General features: G+C 39.4%; 1 protein-coding gene across 1 annotated transcript in view; it reads left to right on the top strand.

Annotated features, from left to right (window-relative positions):
* Positions 1 to 25,257, top strand: part of GABBR2 (gamma-aminobutyric acid type B receptor subunit 2) — an 873,294-nt gene that overhangs the window by 361,577 nt on the left and 486,460 nt on the right. The window contains exon 3 of the mRNA XM_082257550.1: positions 17,373 to 17,543. Within this exon, the coding sequence (XP_082113676.1) occupies positions 17,373 to 17,543 (171 nt within the window). The remainder of the gene's footprint in view (positions 1 to 17,372; positions 17,544 to 25,257) is intronic.

The following is a 25,257-nucleotide window of genomic DNA, read 5'->3' as shown; positions in this document are numbered from 1 at the left end:
ATAAATCATCCAGTGTAAAATATAATAGAGTGAAAAAATTAGGATAATAATTAAATTAAATCCCAATAAGGTCCATGCAAAAATTAGGAGAAAATCCAAGAAGGTGTGCCACAGGATCCCAAAGAGTGCATCCACGCAGTTCCTTGTAAGAATATAATAGACACCAACGTGTAAATCACCCAGGGAAAATCAGATGGCTGCTTACCAGAACGAGTAGGTCTCTCAAGCTAATGAGTAGACCACAGAAAGCTTAAGTGTAATGCCAAGGATGGCCACAGGATGTCTCCTTTAAATTCTCAATGGCGATGTCCACATAGTGGGAAACAAATTATGACAGGGACATAGTGTAACTCCGTATACAAGGCATTTATTAAAAAGTAAAAAGCAGATAAAACCACTCACATTTGCGATGTGAATTCAAGGCATCTAAAGGTTACAGGTACGCTGGAAACGAACGAACATCTCCCTCGCTGTTAGTATCTAGGTAGCCGGCTTGTTGGGGGCGTGGTCTCGTCACGTCTGGGTCACCCGACCGGTTTCGCTATAGGTTAGCGTCATCAGGGGTGTGACCATCAGACGTGACTCCACGCCTATATACCCCATATTCATAAGGCGGGCGGGGCCGCGCATGTCTCCAGGATATCTGTAAGGGAGGGCGGAAGTGAGCACCCTGGATGGCTTCTTGTGAGGGCGGAAATACATCACATGAAGGAGGGCGGAAGTAGAAGCCCTCAGCATTATATGAGTGAGAGCAAGAATGATGTCAGTGATAATGAAAAGAGGAAGAAAGACTTTTCAGCGTCTCCAGGACTATTTTATCCACTGCAGTTTATTTATTACAATGGATAGATATCGACCAGGTTACCAATTAATATTCATATGTTTATGGGATAACATAAATAATAATGTGACTAAATTAATAGTATATAAAAAATAGTGAAAAAATGTGTAGGAAGTAAATTGTGCACAACGCCATCTAGTGGATAAAAATAATTATGCAAACTAGTGAATCTTATAAGAAAAATTAATTCTGAGAGAAAACAAACGAGGTGCTTAGTCCCGATCTCATACAGATACAAATGGTATCAAAGATATAATTTGGAATTATAGCCTGGAGATGTTCGTTCCTTACATCAATCATATTATCAGTAATGTATTCCGTGATATCACCACATATTATTATCACATAAAATCAATAAAAGATTAATAAAAATTTTTTTTATTAAAAAAACAAATAAAAACAAAGGAAAATAAGAAGGTCATATTAGCTATTATTAATAAAACTGTTTACGTCCCATTCAACATTTAAGCCGAATGGCACGTAAGACTTGAGACAATAAATCCATCGTGTTTCGGCCCTTGAAATTTCTCTCTTGGCATTGGAGCCTCTCCAATGAGGAGTATACTTGTCAATTGCTGTGAAAAAGGTATGTTTAGGGTTCTTATGATGGCATAAGCTATAATGTTTGGACACATTGTGTCCAGGGAAACCCTTTCTTATATTACCAACGTGTTCGCCAAGGCGAACCTGCAGGGCCCTGGTGGTACGGCCAACATACTGTTTCCCACATTTACATTGTAGCATGTATACAACATTTTTTGTGCTGCAGGTAATAAAGGAATTGATTGAGTATTCCCTTCCTGTCTGTGTGGAAAGAAACTTTTCAATCTTTCTTCCTTTAAAGCTATTTATAGCGCAGATGTTACATCTGCGGCACGGATAGTATCCTTTTAATTCAGCAAAGAAAGTGGGTTTTCTTGGGATTTCTATTACATTCTGGGCTATTTGATGTCTCAAGGATGGGACACCTCTGTAGACTACCACAGGTTGATCTGGTAAGGTTGGACCCAGAATGCGATCGTTTTTTAGCACAGGCCAATGTCTTTTAAGGATTTTTTTGATGAGGTAATGTTGGGTTGAAAAAGTGGTTAGAAATATGTCTTTGAATTTGTTCTGTTCCAAGACATCACGCCTCTTGGGAACCAATAGGGTGTTTCTATCCATATTAATTACCTCACTAAAGGTGTTATCAAGGGATTGTTCATCATAACCTCTATCAATGAATTTATTTCTTAAATCTGAGGCCTGTCTTATGAAATCCCTGTGGTGTGTACAGTTACGTTTTAAACGTAAAAATTGACTTTTAGGTACACCCGTAAGCCAAGCCTGGTGGTGACAGCTATCTTTGGGAATAAAACTATTTCTGTCCGTTTTTTTGAAGTGAGTCCTTGTGACCAAGGAGTTGTTAGATACTTCTAGATTGAGGTCTAGAAAGGTGATACTTGTAGAACTGCTATTATGTTCCAGCTTAATGCCTCTATCGTTAAGATTAAGGCCCAACATAAAACTGTCTAAGGAGGCGGAGTCGCCATCCCATAGGAGGAGGACGTCGTCGATGTACCTCCTCCACAGAACAAGTTGAGGGGGACGGTTACCAAAAACGACGTCCTCCTCCCATTTTGCCATAAACAGATTTGCAAGGCTGGGCGCAAATTTCGCGCCCATGGCGACTCCGCGATCCTGTAAATAATATGTGTGGTTGAACCAAAAAAAATTGTGTGTCATGGCAAACTCGAGTAATTGGAGCACAAAATTTCTTTGCTCTATTGGTATTGTACCATCCATCTCTAGAAAGTATTTGGCTGCCTCTAAACCATGGTGATGGGATATGATCGTATAGAGCGAATTCACGTCCGCTGTTGCCATTATGTATCCATCCCTCCAGGTCAAATCTTGCACCAGGTTTAGGACATGGGTGGTATCCTTTAAATAGGATGGCATCTTGGTAACCAGTGGCTGAAGAAATTCATCGATATATTTCCCGATACGGGAACATAGAGAATCTATGCCACTTATAATAGGGCGTCCTGGAGGTCTTAAAGGGTTTTTGTGTACTTTTGGTAAAAAGTAAATAACCGCTAGTCTTGGAGCTAAAGGGATGAGGAAAGTTTTTTCTTTCTTGTTAAGAATGCCTGTGTTATAGGCTCTATCGATAATGCCTTGGAGTTCTCTCTTATATTTGAATGTGGGATTATTTTTTAGAATTTTGTATGTGTCCCTGTCATCTAGAATCTTTTTCATTTCTGAAATATACACCCAATCAGGGTTGGTACCGTAATAGGGAACCACGCCCAGAAGCGTTTTATTCACCGAGGAGACCTTCACAACCTTCAGGACCTCCCTTTCAAACATATAATTCCAATCAAAATAGAGAACAACACCCTATGGATTTTCACAGGGAAAATTATTCCTACCAAAGAGATCCAGAACAAAGAGAGGGACCAGAGGGGGGAGGCGCACCAGGTCGAAAAAGAAGACGGGTATAACGGATATAGGCATCTTTAATCTATCTAAAAAGGTATTTTCGGAGGAAGAGAAACTGGTTCTCAACAAAGGCCTAAAATTCGCACCTCCGAAGACTCTAAACAAGTTTAATACCTTTATAGATGTTCAAAAATATGTAAGAAAAATGAATATCAAAAGATACCTCATCACAAATCCCACCCGTTCGACCTTAAACAACAACAATAATGGATACATCCATACTTCACTAGCTAACGCTTCACTTTTCAACCCCCCCGGAGGATCCTCCTCTTCGGTCCAGGTCTTCAGAGACCTAGTAATTAAAGATGTTGAGAAAATACGTATTAAGAAACCCCCAACCAATGACGCATTACAAGTAGGGTTACAACAACTTTGTAACGACAAAAACATTGTCATCCGTCCCGCTGATAAAGGCGGGGGGGTGGTTGTTATGGACAAAGAAGACTATATTTCAGAAATGAAAAAGATTCTAGATGACAGGGACACATACAAAATTCTAAAAAATAATCCCACATTCAAATATAAGAAAGAACTCCAAGGCATTATCGATAGAGCCTATAACACAGGCATTCTTAACAAGAAAGAAAAAACTTTCCTCATCCCTTTAGCTCCAAGACTAGCGGTTATTTACTTTTTACCAAAAGTACACAAAAACCCTTTAAGACCTCCAGGACGCCCTATTATAAGTGGCATAGATTCTCTATGTTCCCGTATCGGGAAATATATCGATGAATTTCTTCAGCCACTGGTTACCAAGATGCCATCCTATTTAAAGGATACCACCCATGTCCTAAACCTGGTGCAAGATTTGACCTGGAGGGATGGATACATAATGGCAACAGCGGACGTGAATTCGCTCTATACGATCATATCCCATCACCATGGTTTAGAGGCAGCCAAATACTTTCTAGAGATGGATGGTACAATACCAATAGAGCAAAGAAATTTTGTGCTCCAATTACTCGAGTTTGCCATGACACACAATTTTTTTTGGTTCAACCGCACATATTATTTACAGGATCGCGGAGTCGCCATGGGCGCGAAGTTTGCGCCCAGCCTTGCAAATCTGTTTATGGCAAAATGGGAGGAGGACGTCGTTTTTGGTAACCGTCCCCCTCAACTTGTTCTGTGGAGGAGGTACATCGACGACGTCCTCCTCCTATGGGATGGCGACTCCGCCTCCTTAGACAGTTTTATGTTGGGCCTTAATCTTAACGATAGAGGCATTAAGCTGGAACATAATAGCAGTTCTACAAGTATCACCTTTCTAGACCTCAATCTAGAAGTATCTAACAACTCCTTGGTCACAAGGACTCACTTCAAAAAAACGGACAGAAATAGTTTTATTCCCAAAGATAGCTGTCACCACCAGGCTTGGCTTACGGGTGTACCTAAAAGTCAATTTTTACGTTTAAAACGTAACTGTACACACCACAGGGATTTCATAAGACAGGCCTCAGATTTAAGAAATAAATTCATTGATAGAGGTTATGATGAACAATCCCTTGATAACACCCTTAGTGAGGTAATTAATATGGATAGAAACACCCTATTGGTTCCCAAGAGGCGTGATGTCTTGGAACAGAACAAATTCAAAGACATATTTCTAACCACTTTTTCAACCCAACATTACCTCATCAAAAAAATCCTTAAAAGACATTGGCCTGTGCTAAAAAACGATCGCATTCTGGGTCCAACCTTACCAGATCAACCTGTGGTAGTCTACAGAGGTGTCCCATCCTTGAGACATCAAATAGCCCAGAATGTAATAGAAATCCCAAGAAAACCCACTTTCTTTGCTGAATTAAAAGGATACTATCCGTGCCGCAGATGTAACATCTGCGCTATAAATAGCTTTAAAGGAAGAAAGATTGAAAAGTTTCTTTCCACACAGACAGGAAGGGAATACTCAATCAATTCCTTTATTACCTGCAGCACAAAAAATGTTGTATACATGCTACAATGTAAATGTGGGAAACAGTATGTTGGCCGTACCACCAGGGCCCTGCAGGTTCGCCTTGGCGAACACGTTGGTAATATAAGAAAGGGTTTCCCTGGACACAATGTGTCCAAACATTATAGCTTATGCCATCATAAGAACCCTAAACATACCTTTTTCACAGCAATTGACAAGTATACTCCTCATTGGAGAGGCTCCAATGCCAAGAGAGAAATTTCAAGGGCCGAAACACGATGGATTTATTGTCTCAAGTCTTACGTGCCATTCGGCTTAAATGTTGAATGGGACGTAAACAGTTTTATTAATAATAGCTAATATGACCTTCTTATTTTCCTTTGTTTTTATTTGTTTTTTTAATAAAAAAATTTTTTATTAATCTTTTATTGATTTTATGTGATAATAATATGTGGTGATATCACGGAATACATTACTGATAATATGATTGATGTAAGGAACGAACATCTCCAGGCTATAATTCCAAATTATATCTTTGATACCATTTGTATCTGTATGAGATCGGGACTAAGCACCTCGTTTGTTTTCTCTCAGAATTAATTTTTCTTATAAGATTCACTAGTTTGCATAATTATTTTTATCCACTAGATGGCGTTGTGCACAATTTACTTCCTACACATTTTTTCACTATTTTTTATATACTATTAATTTAGTCACATTATTATTTATGTTATCCCATAAACATATGAATATTAATTGGTAACCTGGTCGATATCTATCCATTGTAATAAATAAACTGCAGTGGATAAAATAGTCCTGGAGACGCTGAAAAGTCTTTCTTCCTCTTTTCATTATCACTGACATCATTCTTGCTCTCACTCATATAATGCTGAGGGCTTCTACTTCCGCCCTCCTTCATGTGATGTATTTCCGCCCTCACAAGAAGCCATCCAGGGTGCTCACTTCCGCCCTCCCTTACAGATATCCTGGAGACATGCGCGGCCCCGCCCGCCTTATGAATATGGGGTATATAGGCGTGGAGTCACGTCTGATGGTCACACCCCTGATGACGCTAACCTATAGCGAAACCGGTCGGGTGACCCAGACGTGACGAGACCACGCCCCCAACAAGCCGGCTACCTAGATACTAACAGCGAGGGAGATGTTCGTTCGTTTCCAGCGTACCTGTAACCTTTAGATGCCTTGAATTCACATCGCAAATGTGAGTGGTTTTATCTGCTTTTTACTTTTTAATAAATGCCTTGTATACGGAGTTACACTATGTCCCTGTCATAATTTGTTTCCCACTATGTGGACATTGCCATTGAGAATTTAAAGGAGACATCCTGTGGCCATCCTTGGCATTACACTTAAGCTTTCTGTGGTCTACTCATTAGCTTGAGAGACCTACTCGTTCTGGTAAGCAGCCATCTGATTTTCCCTGGGTGATTTACACGTTGGTGTCTATTATATTCTTACAAGGAACTGCGTGGATGCACTCTTTGGGATCCTGTGGCACACCTTCTTGGATTTTCTCCTAATTTTTGCATGGACCTTATTGGGATTTAATTTAATTATTATCCTAATTTTTTCACTCTATTATATTTTACACTGGATGATTTATGATTTATGTGATTATTGATATACATTGGTGAAATTCACTTTTTTAAGGAATACTGATTAATTTCAGGTTACCTTATCCCGACACACATACAGAGTGATATATATATTTTCTGTATTATATAATTTTTGTATTTTTTGGTGATTTTATTATTCACTATTTTCTAGCGCAGCACATTTTCGTTTAATAGCGTCTAGAATTGTAAGATCTATTACTTAGTCTATTCTAAAACAATGCTTATATAAACACTCCTACCACATACCCTAAAATGAAGTAATTAGTATTCACTTTAGTTTTAAGTCTACGTAAGATACTACTATGAGAATATAAACCCAAAATGTGATACAACATTCCTAAATATATATATGTATATGCCTTACATAATATAATGATATAATTATGGCTAATATCTTCTCACATATGATAATGTATCTATAAAAACTTATATGGTTCATCTTTAAATGTCTGCTAGAATATACTGGGGTATTGTCCATTGTTAAATACTTATAGACAGACTGGCACTACCATCCCCTTAACATCTGTTATAGATAGAGATGTCAAAAAGGCCTCTTATTTACGATAAAAGAAAATAGAAATGTCTGCTGAAAGTATAAGACTCTATTGTAAGCCTGTAAGAGACATTTTGTTTAACAAGTATATATGAACTTTGTTTGACCTTAAAAACAAGATGGAAGCCATGCCATTCAGAATCTCTTATGCATAATATGAAATATACATGGCTTTTAAAATTATTTCTATTCTATTAGTTAATTACACCCAATAGTCTCGACAGGCTTTGTTTTAAGGCAAGTATTTCTTTATGTGCTAGTATGCGACGGATACTGGCACATTATGCCATTGTCTTACAGATTGTTTTTTTTTCATTCTGCAGCAGTTTACTACTGCTTTAACTCCTAAAACTTTCAACAATATTTCATTTGTTTGTCAGTTTAATTTTTATAATGCAATAATACAATTCAAAAATGGTTGGTATTCTGTAAATAGACTTCAGAAAATTCTGTGTTTAATAACTTTACAAATAACTCTTCTTGAATAATGCATGTGCCTTAATTCTATTAGTATTCTGCTCCAATATAGAAGGATATTACTGTTATTTCAGTAGGCAAACATAACATGCTCTTTGTATACATTGGTGAAAATGCAATTGATTTTTCTTTCAGAAGTGTTTTGAAAAACAGAGCTGACTATTTAGAGAGCACAGTCAAGCTAAGATTACTTAATAGGAAAAATGCTAATGTGCTTTACTAAGTTTACTGATTTCATAAGAGTATTGCAGTTTAAAAACAAGCAAGTAAGGTAATGATTACCTAAGCTGAAGAGTAATCACTCATCTCTGTGAATATTTGGCAATTTCCATTTTGGCTGTGGCTTCTCGTAGTTTAAAGTGGTTCATGTTTTTCTTTAGGATACTGATCATCCTTAAAGAATATCTAAAAACAAAAAATGTAATATATTACAGCTTACAGGTCATTAAATGTGGTAGCTGCATTTGTTTTCTTTTTCTTTTCTTTTTTCTTACTCCAAAAACACAACAAACAAAATAATGCTACAGGCAAAAGTTTGTTGCTACAATAACTATACATGTTGTTACAAACTGTAATGTGAGCCTGATGTATATGGTTTATATACCTTAAGTTAATATTGGATACCTTACATTAATACAGTATTTTTTCTATAGAGTCTTTACCCATTTCCCACCTGGCCACTGTATATAAATGGCTGGATGGGAGCTTTTACTGTTCTCACCGGATGTATTCATTAGTCCTGTCAGAACCAGGGCCACGCAGCGGCAAGATTCTGTGAAGGCTGTGTCCCTTGGACACAGCGCATCACAGATCGGGACATGTTTGCTGTGATTGGCCCAAACGATCACATGATGGCTGTGTCCAATCACAGCCATAACATAATGTAAACATGTGTCTTTGTAGCGGCTATTCCCGCTGAGCTCAGTTAGAGCTCAGTGCGAGGGAGAGGAGGGGGATGCTGCAGCCCGTCAAATCTGTGTGTAGCTGATGTTTTTACTGTTCAGCTACACACAGCTGAACAGTAAAAACATCAGCTACACACAGATCACAGTCAGCGTAGCCATCCTACACAGTACACAAATCACCATTTGTCCATGTCTAAGTGTCTCATCAACATCTGTATCTGTGCACAAAACATCTGTCACAGTGTACTAGTGTCCGATCAACATCTGTTACAGGGTACCAGTTTCACATAAATATCTGTAACAGTGTACCAGTGCAAAAAAACATCTGCAATTGTGTTCCATTGTAACATCAACATCTGTCAGTGTCTCACTGCAGCATCAACATATGTCAGTTTCCCTAGTGGACCATCAACAGCTGTCGGTATCCGCTGGTGGACGATCAACATCTGTCACAGTGTACAAGTGCACAAAAACATCTGTCAGTGTACCAGTGTCCAATCAACATCTGTCACAGTGCACAAGTGCACAAAAACATCTGTTACAGTGTACAAGTGCACAAAAACATCTGTCAGTGCACCAGTGTCCCATCAACATCTGTCACAATGTACAAGGCCACCAAAACATCTGTCACAGTGTACAAGTGCACAAAAACATCTATCAGTGTACAAGTGTCCCATCAATATCTGTAACAGTGTACACACCGATCTTGGTGTGATCAAATACTTTTAGGGCAGAGGAGACATCTGGGGTCTAATAGACCCCAATTCCAACCAGAAAGAGTACCTGCCAATGCCTATTGCTGTCACAAGTGATGTTTATATTCCTTGTGACAGCAATAAAAGTCATTAAAATTGTTTTTTTAAAGAAACAGTGAAAAATTAAAACACATACATAAATACATTTAAAGCACCTCTTATTCCCCCACGAGTGTGTGCACAGGTGAAAGTACGTGTTGGTCCCATACACATACCAAAATGACGATCGCACCACACATGTTAGATATTGCCACGAATGTCAGAGTGAAAACAATAGCTATATCACCAGACCTCCTCTGTAACTTTAAACTGGTAACCCGTAAAGGCTTGTAAAGCGGCGCCTATGGAGATTTTTAAATACCTACGTGTGGCACCATTTTACAAGCGCACAATATCAATGCTAGACATGTTTGATATCTATTTACTTGGCACAACATCATATTTTATATTTAAAAAAAATGGTATTATTTTATGTTTGTGTGCATTAAGATTCATTAAAGTGTATTTTTGCTTTAGTGTGAAAAATTGCATTAGAAAAACTACTGCGCAAATAAAAAAATTGCAAAACCCACCATTTTATTCTTTAAGGCCCACTAAAAAAATATATAATGTTAGGGGGTTCCAAGTAATTTACCACCAAAAATACAGATTTTTACTTTTAAATAGAAAGTGTGAGAAGAAGGTCTGGTCTTAAAGTGGACAATGCCTAAAGGTGCTTCTTGGATGTTGGGTCTCTTTATGTGGCTTGGACTGTCTACTTTCCAAAAAGGGATTATTTGGGTGATATTTGTACTGTCCTAGCATGTTAGGGCCTCAAGAAATTAGATGGTGTGATCAATTTTTAATAATTGGCACCATAGTTTGTAGACTCTATACCTTTCACACAGACCAAATTACATGCACTGATTTGGGTTATTTTTACCAAATAAATATAGCAGTAAAAATGTTGGTCAAAAGTTATGGAGCAAAATTACTTTTCTGCTAAATTATATAATAGAAACTAAGAATTTTTTTCAAAATGTTTTTTTTTTTGTTTATAGCGCAAAAAAAATAAAAAACCCAGTAGTGATTAAATACCAACAAAAGAAATCTCTATTTGTCTCAAAAATTCTAATGAATTTCATATGGGTACAGTGTTGCAGGACTAAGTAATTGTTATTCAAATTTTGACAGCACTGAAAGCTGAAAATTTGCCTGGGCAGGAAGGGGAAGGGAGGGAAAGGGACCAGTATTGAGATGGTTAATGTAAAGTTTATTACTTTGAGTTTATTTATTTTTTGAGTTGACAGCCTCATTGTAATTTTTTTAAGTTTAATATTATTTTAATCCTTCATTATGGGGCACTTAAACAGTGTAGGGCCCATAGGCTGATGCCTACTCTGCCTATTTGGTACTGGTAGAGGCATCTATTTAAAAACTGTACAGCTATTGGATACTGTGACCAAAGGATATTTTTTTCCATATTCTGCAGTTAAATGTGAACATAAATAAGGGGCCATATCTTATGAAAAGGCAGGCTTTATAGGTCCATAAAATGTCTTGGTGAATTTGCAGCACTGATTTATGCTGTTAATATGGCTTACTTATATCATCATCAAGTTATTAAGGCTTTTGTTGTTGTAAGTAAATGATGATCCTATATTAGAAATATATCAAGCATGTTTGCAGTAAATGCTTTATATATTTAACATACATATATGTATATTTTCACAGTAGAAAAAAATCAAGTACCAGCAATGTTTAATTAAAAGATGAGTTTCATTAAAATAAAATGCCTTTTCTTTAAATAGTTAAACAAATATATTGCTCCCAGGTGTACATCGATGTATTGCTTTTTTCATACTGATTCTATAAATTTTAAAAGAGTCTACTGAGTTAATATATTTTTTTACTCTCTACAGGATATGTTTAATTCCGTAATATATTAAACTAGCTAGCTGTTCTACAGACTTACCGTTTAAAACAGTGGTGGTCAACCTAGTGATTACAATTGCAAAAATAAAGAATCCCCCTGTAAAAATGTTTTTTTTTTCAGTTTCTTTGTTAAAGGGGGAAAGGAGCAGTAAATTTAAATTAGATAGTAAAGTATAAACTATAGTTAAGTTTTGCTTTAATAAGGCTGTATTTGCAGTATAGTGTTATAAAAACATTTTATTTGTTTTTACAAATTTTTCTGCATGTCTAAAGCCCAGCTTCCTTTTTTTTTTTTTTTAACCTTTCCCACCAGTACTTAAAATGAAAAATGCAATACTTGCTGCAATACTCCCTTTTATTACCTTTTCTCATCAGTACTTACCCCTAAAATATTGCTTCGCTGCAACGAGATGGCCTAAATTTTCTAGGGTACATGATTAATAGTTAATAAATTAAACTGGCGGACATACTGGGGGAGAGTTAGGCTTCTTTCACATGTGCCGGGGCCGCGTTCACAGCATAAGGTTTGGTGCGTCCCTGGTCACCGATTCAGGTGCCAATCAGGTCCAAATTAATGCCTGAATTTGCATCTGAATCAGAACCAAAGACGCAAAGGACCCTTTTTAAATGTGAACTGTGGCCACCACTAAGGTATGTGAACCAGCTCCATTGAGAGCCAGTCACACTCTCTTGTCATGTGAATTGGATGCAGGGAAACCCACATTCAGTTAGTATATGTGTGAATCCAGCCTTACTTAACCAGTACTGGACCAGAAGGATTTGCCCCATTAATGACCAGGCCATTTTTTTGAGATTCAGTACTGTGTGACACTGTACAGAAATAACATTGATGTCCTTCTTTTCCCATAAATAGAGCTTTCTTTTGGTGGTAATTTATCACCTTTGCAATTTTTTATTTTTTGCGCTACAAACAAAAAAAGAGCGACAATTCTGAAAAAACACAATATTTTTCACATTCTGCTATATAAAATCCCCCCCCCCAAAAAAAAAAAAAAATGTTAATCCTTTTAGGCCAATTTGTATTCTGCAACATATTTTTGGTAAAAAAGTTATCGCGTCTACAAACTAGGGGAAAGATTTATGTCATTTTTATTTATTTATATTTTTTACTAGTAATGGCGGCGATCTGCAATTTTTAGCGGGGCAGCGACATTGTGGCAGACCGATCAGACCCCTAACTGACATTTTTTACACTTTGGCTGGGGGGGGGGGGGGACCAGTGACATTACTACAGTATTCAGTACTAAAAATATGCACTGTTACTCTAATAATGACACTGGCAGGGAAGGGGTTAGCCTAGGGGTGATCAATGTTTTATTTATGAGCCTCGGGGAGTGTTTTCTAACTGTATGGGGGATGGGCTTGTGAAATTATCATAGAGACCTGTGATCCTATAGAAGTATCACAGGCGCTCTGTTATCATTCCATAGAGAAGAATCATCGAATCATTAGCTGTGCTTACAACGGCTGACCGTCCTTCTCTCTCAGCGGGGAGCGATTGTGGGTGGAGCTCTGCTTTACTGGGGCTGCTTTGGTATGTAGGGTTGGAATGGAAGCCAGTGGTTCACATCTCATTTTGGCCTAGTCTAAACCAACATGAGACAGGCTTTCTAATCATGTTCATGATCATTGTACCCTATGCATATTGTGTGATTTGATCAAAATGGACCCCATATTCAACAATGGTAATCAGTATATTTCCTTGGAACTGGTGGATAAACTCGAAAGCAAACTTGCCCGCCATTTAATTTTTTTTCTATTAGGTTTATTAGCTAGAAAATCTTATTTTATTCTACCCACTGTTACTAAAAGTGTGACCGCCCTGACTATAATAAGCCCAACTGCCGTCATTCTGCTCACTGAGAGAGTCTTAGTGGACTATAAGTACATCATCATTGAAGATTATGTATATATCCTCTAGACATGCCCTTTAAACCTTAAGACCTTGTTAAATGATTAATTCTGTAGTCAGTGATACTTGGCCAACAACAAAATAACGTCACTTTAACCAATTGATTTAAACCTCCTTCATGACCAGGCCATTTTTTTGTGATACGGCACTACGTTACTATTACTAACAATTGAGCGGTCATGCAACACAAATAGAGTTTTCTTTTGGTGGTATTTTATTTATTTATTTTTTTGCACTATAAACAAAAAAAGAATGACAGTTTTGAAAAAAAAAAATATATATATTTTTAAGCTTTTTCTATAAAACCTATCCAAAAGAAAAATCAAAGAACTGAATTTCTTCATAAATTTAGGCCATTATGTATTCTGCTACATATTTTTGGTAAAAAAAAATTCCAACGAGCGTATATTAATTGGGTTGGGCCTCGCCCATCAGCGGGTGTCGGCAGACATCCATTAGCTAATCTAGACTAATTAGACTAATCACAGCAGATGTGGTGTGCTGGCGGTTCGCAAGCCCCCCTATCTGAAAGTGCAGAATCATATATACAGGTCCCTCTCAAAAAATTAGCATATTGTGATAAAGTTCATTATTTTCTGTAATGTACTGATAAACATTAGACTTTCATATATTTTAGATTCATTACACACAACTGAAGTAGTGCAAGCCTTTTATTGTTTTAATATTGATGATTTTGGCATACAGCTCGTGAAAACCCAAAATTCCTATCTCAAAAAATTAGCATATTTCATCCGACCAATAAAAAAAAAGTGTTTTTAATACAAAAAAAGTCAACCTTCAAATAATTATGTTCAGTTAGGCACTCAATACTTGGTCGGGAATCCTTTTGCAGAAATGACTGCTTCAATGCGGCGTGGCATGGAGGCAATCAGCCTGTGGCACTGCTGAGGTGTTATGGAGGCCCAGGATGCTTCGATAGCGGCCTTGAGCTCATCCAGAGTGTTGGGTCTTGCGTCTCTCAACTTCCTCTTCACAACATCCCACAGATTCTCTATGGGGTTCAGGTCAGGAGAGTTGGCAAGCCAATTGAGCACAGTAATACCATGGTCAGTAAACCATTTACCAGTGGTTTTGGCACTGTGAGCAGGTGCCAGGTCGTGCTGAAAAATGAAATCTTCATCTCCATAAAGCTTTTCAGCAGATGGAAGCATGAAGTGCTCCAAAATCTCCTGATAGCTAGCTGCATTGACCCTGCCCTTGATAAAACACAGTGGACCAACACCAGCAGCTGACATGGCACCCCAGACCATCACTGACTGTGGGTACTTGACACTGGACTTCAGGCATTTTGGCATTTCCCTCTCCTCAGTCTTCCTCCAGACTCTGGCACCTTGATTTCCGAATGACATTCAAAATTTGCTTTCATCCGAAAAAAGTACTTTGGACCACTGAGCAACAGTCCAGTGCTGCTTCTCTGTAGCCCAGGTCAGGCGCTTCTGACACTGTTTCTGGTTCAAAAGTGGCTTGACCTGGGGAATGCGGCGCCTGTAGCCCATTTCCTGCACACGCCTGTACACGTTGGCTCTAGATGTTTCTACTCCAGACTCAGTCCACTGCTTCCGCAGGTCCCCCAAGGTCTGGAATCGGTCCTTCTCCACAATCTTCCTCAGGGTCCGGTCACCTCTTCTCGTTGTGCAGCGTTTTCTGCCACACTTTTTCCTTCCCACAGACTTCCACTGAGGTGCCTTGATACAGCACTCTGGGAACAGCCTATTCATTCAGAAATGTATTTCTGTGTCTTACCCTCTTGCTTGAGGGTGTCAATGATGGCCTTCTTGACAGCAGTCAGGTCGGCAGTCTTACCCATGATTGCGGTTTTGAGTAATGAACCAGGCTGGGAGTTTTTAAAAGCCTCAGGAATCTTTTGCAGGTGTTTAGAGTTAATTAGTTGATTCAGATGATTAGGTTAATAGCTCGTTTAGAGAACCTTTTCATGATATGCTAATTTTTTGAGATAGGAATTTTGGTTATTCATGAGCTGTATGCCAAAATCATCAATATTAAAACAATAAAAGGCTTGCACTACTTCAGTTGTGTGTAATGAATCTAAAATATATGAAAGTCTAATGTTTATCAGTACATTACAGAAAATAATGAACTTTATCACAATATGCAAATTTTTTGAGAGGGACCTGTATATATACACACACAAGATTCTGCACAGAACGGCCACCCTGTAGCAGTAAATCTGCTATAGGGCGGTCGGCAAGCGGTTAACCATCATTATCTCTAGCTGCTTCAAATGCTGCTGAAAATCATTTTTCGAAGGAAGTAAAAACATTTTGCTGATCTGAGGAATGGGGGAGTGCCTCAATAAAATATTTCGGAACTTTTTGACATAGGTGAAATGTCACCAGTGACAGAATTGCTTCACAAGGGAGACAATCTTTTGTGTCTTTTCTGCTATCTACTGTATATACACAAACATTTAGTGCTGCTCAAAGCACTGCAAAACCTCCCCCTGCAGTGGGTGCTGATGTTCAACAAGGCTAGCTGAATCAGATCAGAAAATAGGAGGTGGAAACAAGGGACATCAGAGCCCATATATAGAGTCATATATATACTGTAGCCCTATATAGAGAGGAAAGGTTAAAGCTTCAGCCTGAACTGGCTTTACTCCTCTGACATGTTTCACCCCCCTACAGTTAGGCCCCACTGCTCCTGTACACTTATAAATAGGCCTCCTTCACACTGGCAGTGTCAAACCTGTGGGTTTTCTTTTGCATTTACAGCACATTTCTAAATGCATGTAAGTCCAGGTTATGATTTCTCAATGGCATCATTCAGACTGGAGAGTTGATTTTCTAAAGGGAAATAGGCTGTCAACTTTGCAAGGGATTTCTTTCCAGAGCTTAGTGAATGTGGTGAAGTTTCACTTTGCAAAGAGTATCCAATCATGTGCAAGGAAAATAAAAAAAACAGTATTTTTGCTTGAATATGATCAGATGATGGAAGTCACCAGACCTTAACATTATTCACCAAGCCCAGGGAAAATTCCCTTGCAAAGTGCCACTTTCCTTACAGCCAATTTTTCTTTAATAAATGAACTCCTGGCAGTTTAACTATATTTAGGGCTGTTCAGTTTCAGAGTTTACAAAAAACTAGACTTATGTGCACCCAGAAACTCCAAATACATCTACACTGACGTAAATGCATGTAAACACAGCTAAACCTGCTTTAAAGCAGGAAGTTCTTTATGCGGAGAACATTGATATTGGAAACATAAAGGTTGTTTATGCTTTCCAGAGAACTGCAGAAAAAAAAAGAAAAGCTACTGTAAATGTAGCAGTGAAAGCATGAATGAAGCCATACAAGTCTTCTACCCAACCTGTGAAGTATTCTTATAAGCTCATCTCTCAGTCACTCTGTTCTCTCCTCTTATCAACATACTTCTTGCACTGTAGCACACCTGATTGGCTGCTTCTATCTTCTCCTGTCTAAGCCTATGTGTACAGGGTCTGCAAGAGTTAGATGAGTCAAATGCAGGTAAAAAACTAACCACACTAGGCATGAGAGCACATCAATCCCAACGTAGTTAGTTTTCTAGAACTCAGCCTGTTCTCCTTCAATGAACAGACTTGTGCTGACACCCCCCCCCATTGCACAGCTATTCACAAGGAAGACCAGTGTACTGCTGTTTCAACTCCCTCAGCTCTCTGGGCTCCTTATGTAGCTGAGAATAGAGGGTATGTGATCACAAAAAATAAAAAATATGTTTACAGAAATGTTTTGCCTTTCATTTCTATTTTAACTTGAATGGGTTGTTTTTAAAAGGTGAGGGTTTACATACAATTTATTTGATGCTACGTTGTCTATTAATGCCTAGAGTTTAGCTTTAACGTTTCGAAGACATACATATGTATTTATTCATTGATTTATCTTGTTAAAATTATAATATTTATCTCTAATATTTTCATTTGATTTCTTTTTTTTTCAGTTATCATTTGCAGCCACAACTCCAGTGTTAGCAGACAAGAAAAAATATCCCTACTTTTTCCGGACCGTTCCTTCAGACAACGCAGTCAATCCAGCAATAGTGAAATTCCTCAAACATTTCAAATGGCAAAGGGTGGGGACATTAACTCAAGACATTCAACGGTTTTCAGAGGTAACACCAAAACCTTTATTTATAATAAATATATTATTATATATGTTATATTATTATATATTTGCATGTTTTAAACAGCAGAAAACAGTACTTTTATCAAGGGGAGCCCTCATTGAGATAAATACAGAATCTGTCATCGCTAAGAATGCTATTTGCCAGGCTGTCTGACCTCAACATCTTCTGAGTAAGTGCAGTGGATTAAGCAAGCTGCTCAAGCTATGGAAGAAACTGTGCCACCAACAAGTTTATAGAAACATAAAAAAGTGACGTCAGAAAAAGACAGAGTAGTCTTTCGAGTCTATCCCTTTTTTTCATTTTTTTTTTGTGGCTTTTGTTTTTTTGTTTTGGTTTTTATTTTTCCTTAATTTTTTTGTCTGAGTATAGATCAAGGTTTGTCCCAAGCATGTTTGAAGCCTTTTACTGTTGACTGTCTCACTACCCCTGCTGGAAGTTTATTCCAAGCATCAACTACCCTTTCAGTAAAATAATGCTTTCTAAGATTAGTTTTGAACTTTAGTTTGAGGTCATGTCCCTGTGTTCTTGATTTTGGTTTCATATAAAAAAAAAAAACCTTATACTCCCCCTTGATGTATTTAAAGGTTTCAATCATGTCTCCCCTTTCACCTCTTTCCTCCAGAAATATTAACTTCCTGAAGTCACTCTCGATATGTTTTATCCCCAAAACCTTTCATTTTTGTTACCCGTCTCTGGACTTGTTCTATTTTATCAATATATTTTTGTAATTGAGGTCTCCAGAACTGGACACAGTATTCTAAATGAGGTCTGACTAAAGATCTATATAGGGGAATCAGAACCTCCTTCCTCCTTTTGGTGATCCCTCTAGTGATACATCCTCGAATTCTACTCACTTTCCCCACTGCCTGGTCATAGTGTGCATTGAAAGGGGGCACGCTATGGTCAGTCTGCATTGAAAGGGGGCATGCTGTGGTCAGTCTGCATTGATGGGGGCACGCTGTGGTCACTCTGCATTGAAAGGGGGCACACTGTGGTCAGTCTGCATTGAAAGGGGGAACACAGTGATCAGTCTGCATTGAAAGAAGGGCACACAGTGGTCAGTCTGCATTGAAAGGGGGCATACTGTGGTCAGTCTGCATTGAATGGGGGTACGCTGTGGTCAGTCTGCATTGAAAGGGGGCCTACTGTGGTCAGTCTGCATTGAAAGGGGGCACGCTGTGGTCAGTCTGCATTGATGGGGGCACGCTGTGGTCAGTCTGCATTGAAAGGGGGCATGCTGTGGTCAGTCTGCATTGAAAGGAGGCATGCTGTGGTCAGTCTGCATTGAAAGGGGGCACGCTGTGGTCAGTCTGCATTGAAAGGGGGCACGCAGTGGTAAGTCTGCATTAAAAGGGGGCACGCTGTGGTCAGTCTGCATTGAAAGGGGGCACGCAGTGGTCAGTCTGCATTGAAAGAGGGCACACTGTGGTCAGTCTGCATTGAATGGGGGCACGCTGTGGTCAGTCTGCATTAAACGGGGGCATGCTGTGGTCAGTCTGCATTGAAAGGGGGCACGCAGTGGTCAGTCTGCATTGAAAGGGGGCATGCAGTGGTCAGTCTGCATTAAAAGGCAGCACGCTGTGGTCAGTCTGCATTAAAATGGGGCACGCTGTGGTCAGTCTGCATTGAAAGGGGGCACGCTGTGGTCAGTCTGTATTGAAAGGGGGCACGCTGTGGTCAGTCTGCATTGAAAGGGGGCACGCTGTGGTCCGCCTGCATTGAAAGGGGGCACGCTGTGGTCAGTCTGCATTGAAAGGGGGCACGCTGTGGTCACTCTGCATTGAAAGGGGGCACGCTGTGGTCAGTCTGCATTGAAAGGGGGCACACTGTGGTCTGTCTGCATTGAAAGGGGGCAAGCTGTGGTCAGTCTGCATTAAAAGGGGGCACGCTGTGGTCAGTCTGCATTGAAAGGGGGCACGCAGTGGTCAGTCTGCATTGAAAGAGGGCACACTGTGGTCAGTCTGCATTGAATGGGGGCACGCTGTGGTCAGTCTGCATTAAACGGGGGCATGCTGTGGTCAGTCTGCATTGAAAGGGGGCACGCAGTGGTCAGTCTGCATTGAAAGGGGGCATGCAGTGGTCAGTCTGCATTAAAAGGCAGCACGCTGTGGTCAGTCTGCATTAAAATGGGGCACGCTGTGGTCAGTCTGCATTGAAAGGGGGCACGCTGTGGTCAGTCTGTATTGAAAGGGGGCACGCTGTGGTCAGTCTGCATTGAAAGGGGGCACGCTGTGGTCCGCCTGCATTGAAAGGGGGCACGCTGTGGTCAGTCTGCATTGAAAGGGGGCACGCTGTGGTCACTCTGCATTGAAAGGGGGCACGCTGTGGTCAGTCTGCATTGAAAGGGGGCACACTGTGGTCTGTCTGCATTGAAAGGGGGCAAGCTGTGGTCAGTCTGCATTGAAAGGGGGCACGCTGTGGTCACTCTGCATTGAAAGGGGGCACACTATACCTTGATTACTGAAGGCCCCTTTCACACTTTTGTGACCTCAAAGTCACGCAATTTTTTACAGCGTTTTTTGCTGCATAGCAATGCCTATTACATTTATGCATACATTTTGTACGGCCCCTGAATGATGTTACAAAAATCCAAATGGCCCTTGGCAAAAAAAAGGTTCCCCACCCCTGATCTATATAAGGAAATTTCAATAAAAATAAAATTAGATTTTAGCAAAGTTTTGCCATTTTTGGCTATATACTGTACATTAAAGTAATTTAGGAAGGCAAAATCAGGGTAGTTTTTGGAGGTTTTAAAGCAGTATGAAATCCAAAAGAAAAAGGTAATACATTGCAACTTACCAAATCTTAAATATAGTGACTATGTTGTTTTTTTTTTTAGTAAAACACTTTGGGGAGATTTACTAAAACGAATGCACTCATATCTGGTGCAGCTGTGCATGGTAGCCAGTCAGCTTCTAACTTCAGCTTGTTCAATTAGGCTTTGCCAATAAAACCTGGAAGCTGATTGGTTTCTTTGCACAGTTGCACCAAAACATACACTCTCTAGCTTTAGTAAATAACCCCCTTAAAGTCTTAGTGCATCTCCATTCTGGTTAGAAGAGTAACAGAAATTGGTAAGATGCAGTATAATACATTTACGTTTTTGGATTTAAAGTAGATGTAAAGAGCAAAAGGTTTTTTACTCTAATGCATTCTCTTCATTAGAGTAAAAAAAAAAAAACTCCAATAACAGTACCCCCCCCCCCCAGCTCCCTCTTAAATTCTTACCTGAGTCCTGTATCAATTGAGCACAGTGCACAGCTTCAGTTCTTCTCTCCTCCTCTCTGTGCTCTAACAGGCTGTGCTGAGTGCAGCAGGAGCCATTGGCTGATGTCAGTCAAATCACGTGAGGAGATAGTTGGGGGGTATGGCCGAGCTGTGCTGTGTGTCTACAGAAACACACAGCTCGACTCAGGATCGAGCCCACACTAGTGCCCCCAGAACAAGTGGCTTGCTATGGGGGCACTTGAAGAATAGGAGGAGCAGAGCGCACTGGCAGGAGACCCTAGAAGAGGAGGTTTGGGGCTGCCTTGTGCAAAACCATTGCACAGAGCAGGTAAGTATAACATATTTGTTAACCACTAAAACAGAAAAACACAGTGCTTGCAAGTATATAAAGTGCCTGAAATAACCAAATTCATGATAGAGTCCAAAAAATTAAAATAATTCAAATTTCATGTGCACAAAGTGCGAGGTATAACCTAAAATACAACTATAAATAAAGTGTTGATAGTGCTAAAAAATATAATATTAAAAGTGCTCCTGTGTAAGTGCTGAAGTGCTCCTAGGATAATCACTGGTGCCAGGTGACTTGATCCCCTTCAGAAACCCCACTCACCAGAATGGATGGACCCTTGTCAGGGGTCAAAAACGCTTGTGGTCAAAGAGGTCCTCCAAACTGTTTTCCTAGTAGATTGGAAGCCATAACATGGCAAATCCTCTTCTTGATGAAAAAAGTGCAGTGTGCTGGAAAGTATATCCTTTCAGTGTAGTGGCCCCTGGTTTGTTTTGATACATCCACATGAAAACCTGGATTTCAGCTGCTTTCTGTAGCGCTTTTCTTATTTGCATCAACTATAAACTGATTACAGCCTCTCTGAATACAACTGCAGCCTGGCTCTTGCAGTTTCTGAATGCATGTTTATTAACCACTTTCAGACCGGAAGGATTTTCCCCCTTAATGACCAGGCAATTTAATGATTTTGCGATTTGGCACTGCGTTACTTTAACTGACAACTGCACAGTCGTGCGGCGCTGTACCCAAATAAAATTGACATCCTTTTTTTCCCCACAAATAGAGCTTTCTTTTGGTGGTATTTAAACTCCCTGGCGGTATGATTCTGTCAGGAATTCTGTACCAAAAGCGGTACAATTCTTTTCATGGAAATTTGGCGTTATGTATTATAGGCCTACAATTCTTAGTAATTACTGACTTAAACCTGACCAAAACAAGAGTCTAGTAGACATCCCAGATGTGATCAATTTGAAACACAAACGCATGAATTATAATCGAATCAATAATATAATTTTATTATAGAATATATATAATATATATAATAAAATTATTATTGATTAGATTATAATTCATGCGTTATATATTATATATATATATATATGTGTGTGTGTGTATATATATATATATATATATATATATATATATATATATATATATATAAAATTATATTATTGATTTGATTATAATTCATGCGTTTTATATATAAACGCATGAATTATAATCGAATCAATAATATAAGTAAATAATAAATAATAAAAATTTAAGGGGGTCTATATATATATGCATATATATATATGTATATATGCATATACAGTGGGTACGGAAAGTATTCAGACCCCCTTAAATTTTTCACTCTTTGTTATATTGCAGCCATTTGCTAAAATCATTTAAGTTCATTCTTCTTCCTCAGGAATGTACACATAGCACCCGATACTGACAGAAAAACACAGAATTGTTGACATTGTTGCAGATTTATTAAAAAAGAAAAACTGAAATATCACATGGTCCTAAGTATTCAGACCCTTTGGTGTGACACTCATATATTTAACTCAGGTGCTTTCCATTTCTTCTGATCATCCTTGAGATGGTTCTACACCTTCATTTGAGTCCAGCTGTGTTTGATTATACTGATTGGACTTGATTAGGAAAGCCACACACCTGTCTATATAAGACCTTCCAGATCACAATGCATGTCAGAGCAAATGAGAATCATGAGGTCAAAGGAACTGCCTGAAGAGCTCAGAGACAGAATTGTGGCAAGGCACAGATCTGGCCAAGGTTACAAAAAGATTTCTGCTGCACTTAAGGTTCCTAAGAGCACAGTGGCCTCCATAATCCTCAAATGGAAGACGTTTGGGACGACCAGAACCCTTCCTAGAGCTGGCCGTCCGGCCAAACTGAGCTATCGGGGGAGAAGAGCCTTGGTGAGAGAGGTAAAGAAGAACCCAAAGATCACTGTGGCTGAGCTCCAGAGATGCAGTCAGGAGATGGGAGAAAGTTGTAGAAAGTCAACCATCACTGCAGCCCTCCACCAGTTGGGGCTTTATGGCAGAGTGGCCCGACGGAAGCCTCTCCTCAGTGTAAGACACATGAAAGCCCGCATTGAGTTTGCTAAAAAACACCTGAAGGACTCCAAGATGGTGAGAAATAAGATTCTCTGGTCTGATGAGACCAAAATAGAACTTTTTGGCCTTAATTCTAAGCGATATGTGTGGAGAAAACCAGGCACTGCTCATCACCTGTCCAATACAGTCCCAACAGTGAAGCATGGTGGTGGCAGCATCATGCTGTGGGGGTGTTTTTCAGCTGCAGGGACAGGACGACTGGTTGCAATCGAGGGAAAGATGAATGCGGCCAAGTACAGGGATATCCTGGACAAAAACCTTCTCCAGAGTGCTCTGGACCTCAGACTGGGCCGAAGGTTTACCTTCCAACAAGACAATGACCCTAAGCACACAGCTAAAATAACGAAGGAGTGGCTTCACAACAACTCCGTGACTGTTCTTTAATGGCCCAGCCAGAGCCCTGACTTAAACCCAATTGAGCATCTCTGGAGAGACCTAAAAATGGCTGTCCACCAACGTTTACCATCCAACCTGACAGAACTGGAGAGGATCTGCAAGGAGGAATGGCAGAGGATCCCCAAATCCAGGTGTGAAAGACTTGTTGCATCTTTCCCAAAAAGACTCCTGGCTGTATTAGATCAAAAGGGGGCTTCTACTAAATACTGAGCAAAGGGTCTGAATACTTAGGACCATGTGATATTTCAGTTTTTCTTTTTTAATAAATCTGTAACAATTTCATGTCAACAATTCTGTGTTTTTCTGTCAGTATGGGGTGCTATGTGTACATTCATGAGGAAGAAGAATGAACCTAAATTATTTTAGCAAATGGCTGCAATATAACAAAGAGTGAAAAATGTAAGGGGGTCTGAATACTTTCCGTACCCACTGTATATATATGCATATATATATATATATATGCATATATATATATATATATATATATATATATATATATATATATGCATATATATAGATATATAAAATGTGTTTTGTGCAACGTTTTTTTTTAATTTCCCTCCCTAGTTCCGCTCCCATGCAGCATTGCTGCTGCAGTGAACGGAACTAGGAAGTCCTCCTACCGACAGACGAGCGGCAGAGATCTCGGCTGGCGGTCACAGCAATGAGAGCTCATCGCTGGATCGCCAGGATAAGGTAAGACACTCCGCTGCGCTGTCTGCACATTCACCCCGAGCGTGACTCGGGGATACCGATAATAGCAGGAAATTCCTACCCCGAGTCACGGGGATACCGCTAGCGTGGTTAATTACCTGTGCGATGTTTATTTTTTGCGCTATAAACAAAAAAAAAAAAACAATATTTTTCACATTCTGCTATATAACAGTCCCAAAAAAAATTAAAAAATCAAAATGTTTTAACATTTTAGGCCAATTTGTTTTCTGCTACATATTTTTGGTAAAAAAAAATTGCAATAAGCGTATTTTGATTGGTTTGCGCAAAAGTTATCGTGTTTACTAACTACGGAAAAGATTTATGTAATTTATATTGTTTTTCTTTTTACTAGTAATGGCGGCGATCTGCGATTTTTTGTGGGACTGCGACATTGCGGTGGACATATTGGACCCCTAACTGACATTTTTGACAATTTTGGGGGTATCAGTGACATTACTACAGTAATCAGTGCTAAAAATATGCACTGTTACTGTAATAATGACACTGGCAGGGAAGGGGTTAAACCTGTTGGTGATCAAGGGGTTAAGTGTAAGCCTAGGGGAGTGATTCTAACTGTGGGGGGGTTGGGCTTGAGAAATGATCACAAAGACATGCGATCCTATATAGCAGGATCTCAAGGTCTCTGTGATCATTGCAGGCAGAAGGACGGATGGCTGTGTTTACATCAACCGTCTGTCCTTCTCTGTCAGCGGGGAGAGATCGAGAGTGTCAGGCAGCAATCGTAGCCGCCTGACACATACGCCAGCTTCCCCACTGACAAACGGGGGCGGGAGCGTGCCGCGGTGGCGCGGGCTCGCCCCCTAGTTCCTCCCAGGCAAGTGAATTACTTTACTTTCTGCTATAAAACATAATAAACAAGCAAAAAATTTGGGGGAGTATACCCATGTATTTCTAAAGCTGGTGCAGCTATGAACCAAAAGACATGTAT

Source organism: Pelophylax lessonae (assembly GCF_965119305.1).
Source record: "Pelophylax lessonae genome assembly, chromosome: 5".
NCBI lineage: Eukaryota > Metazoa > Chordata > Amphibia > Anura > Ranidae > Pelophylax > Pelophylax lessonae.
Note: the sequence above shows the minus strand (reverse complement) of the source record. Positions and strands in the feature narration are given on the sequence as shown.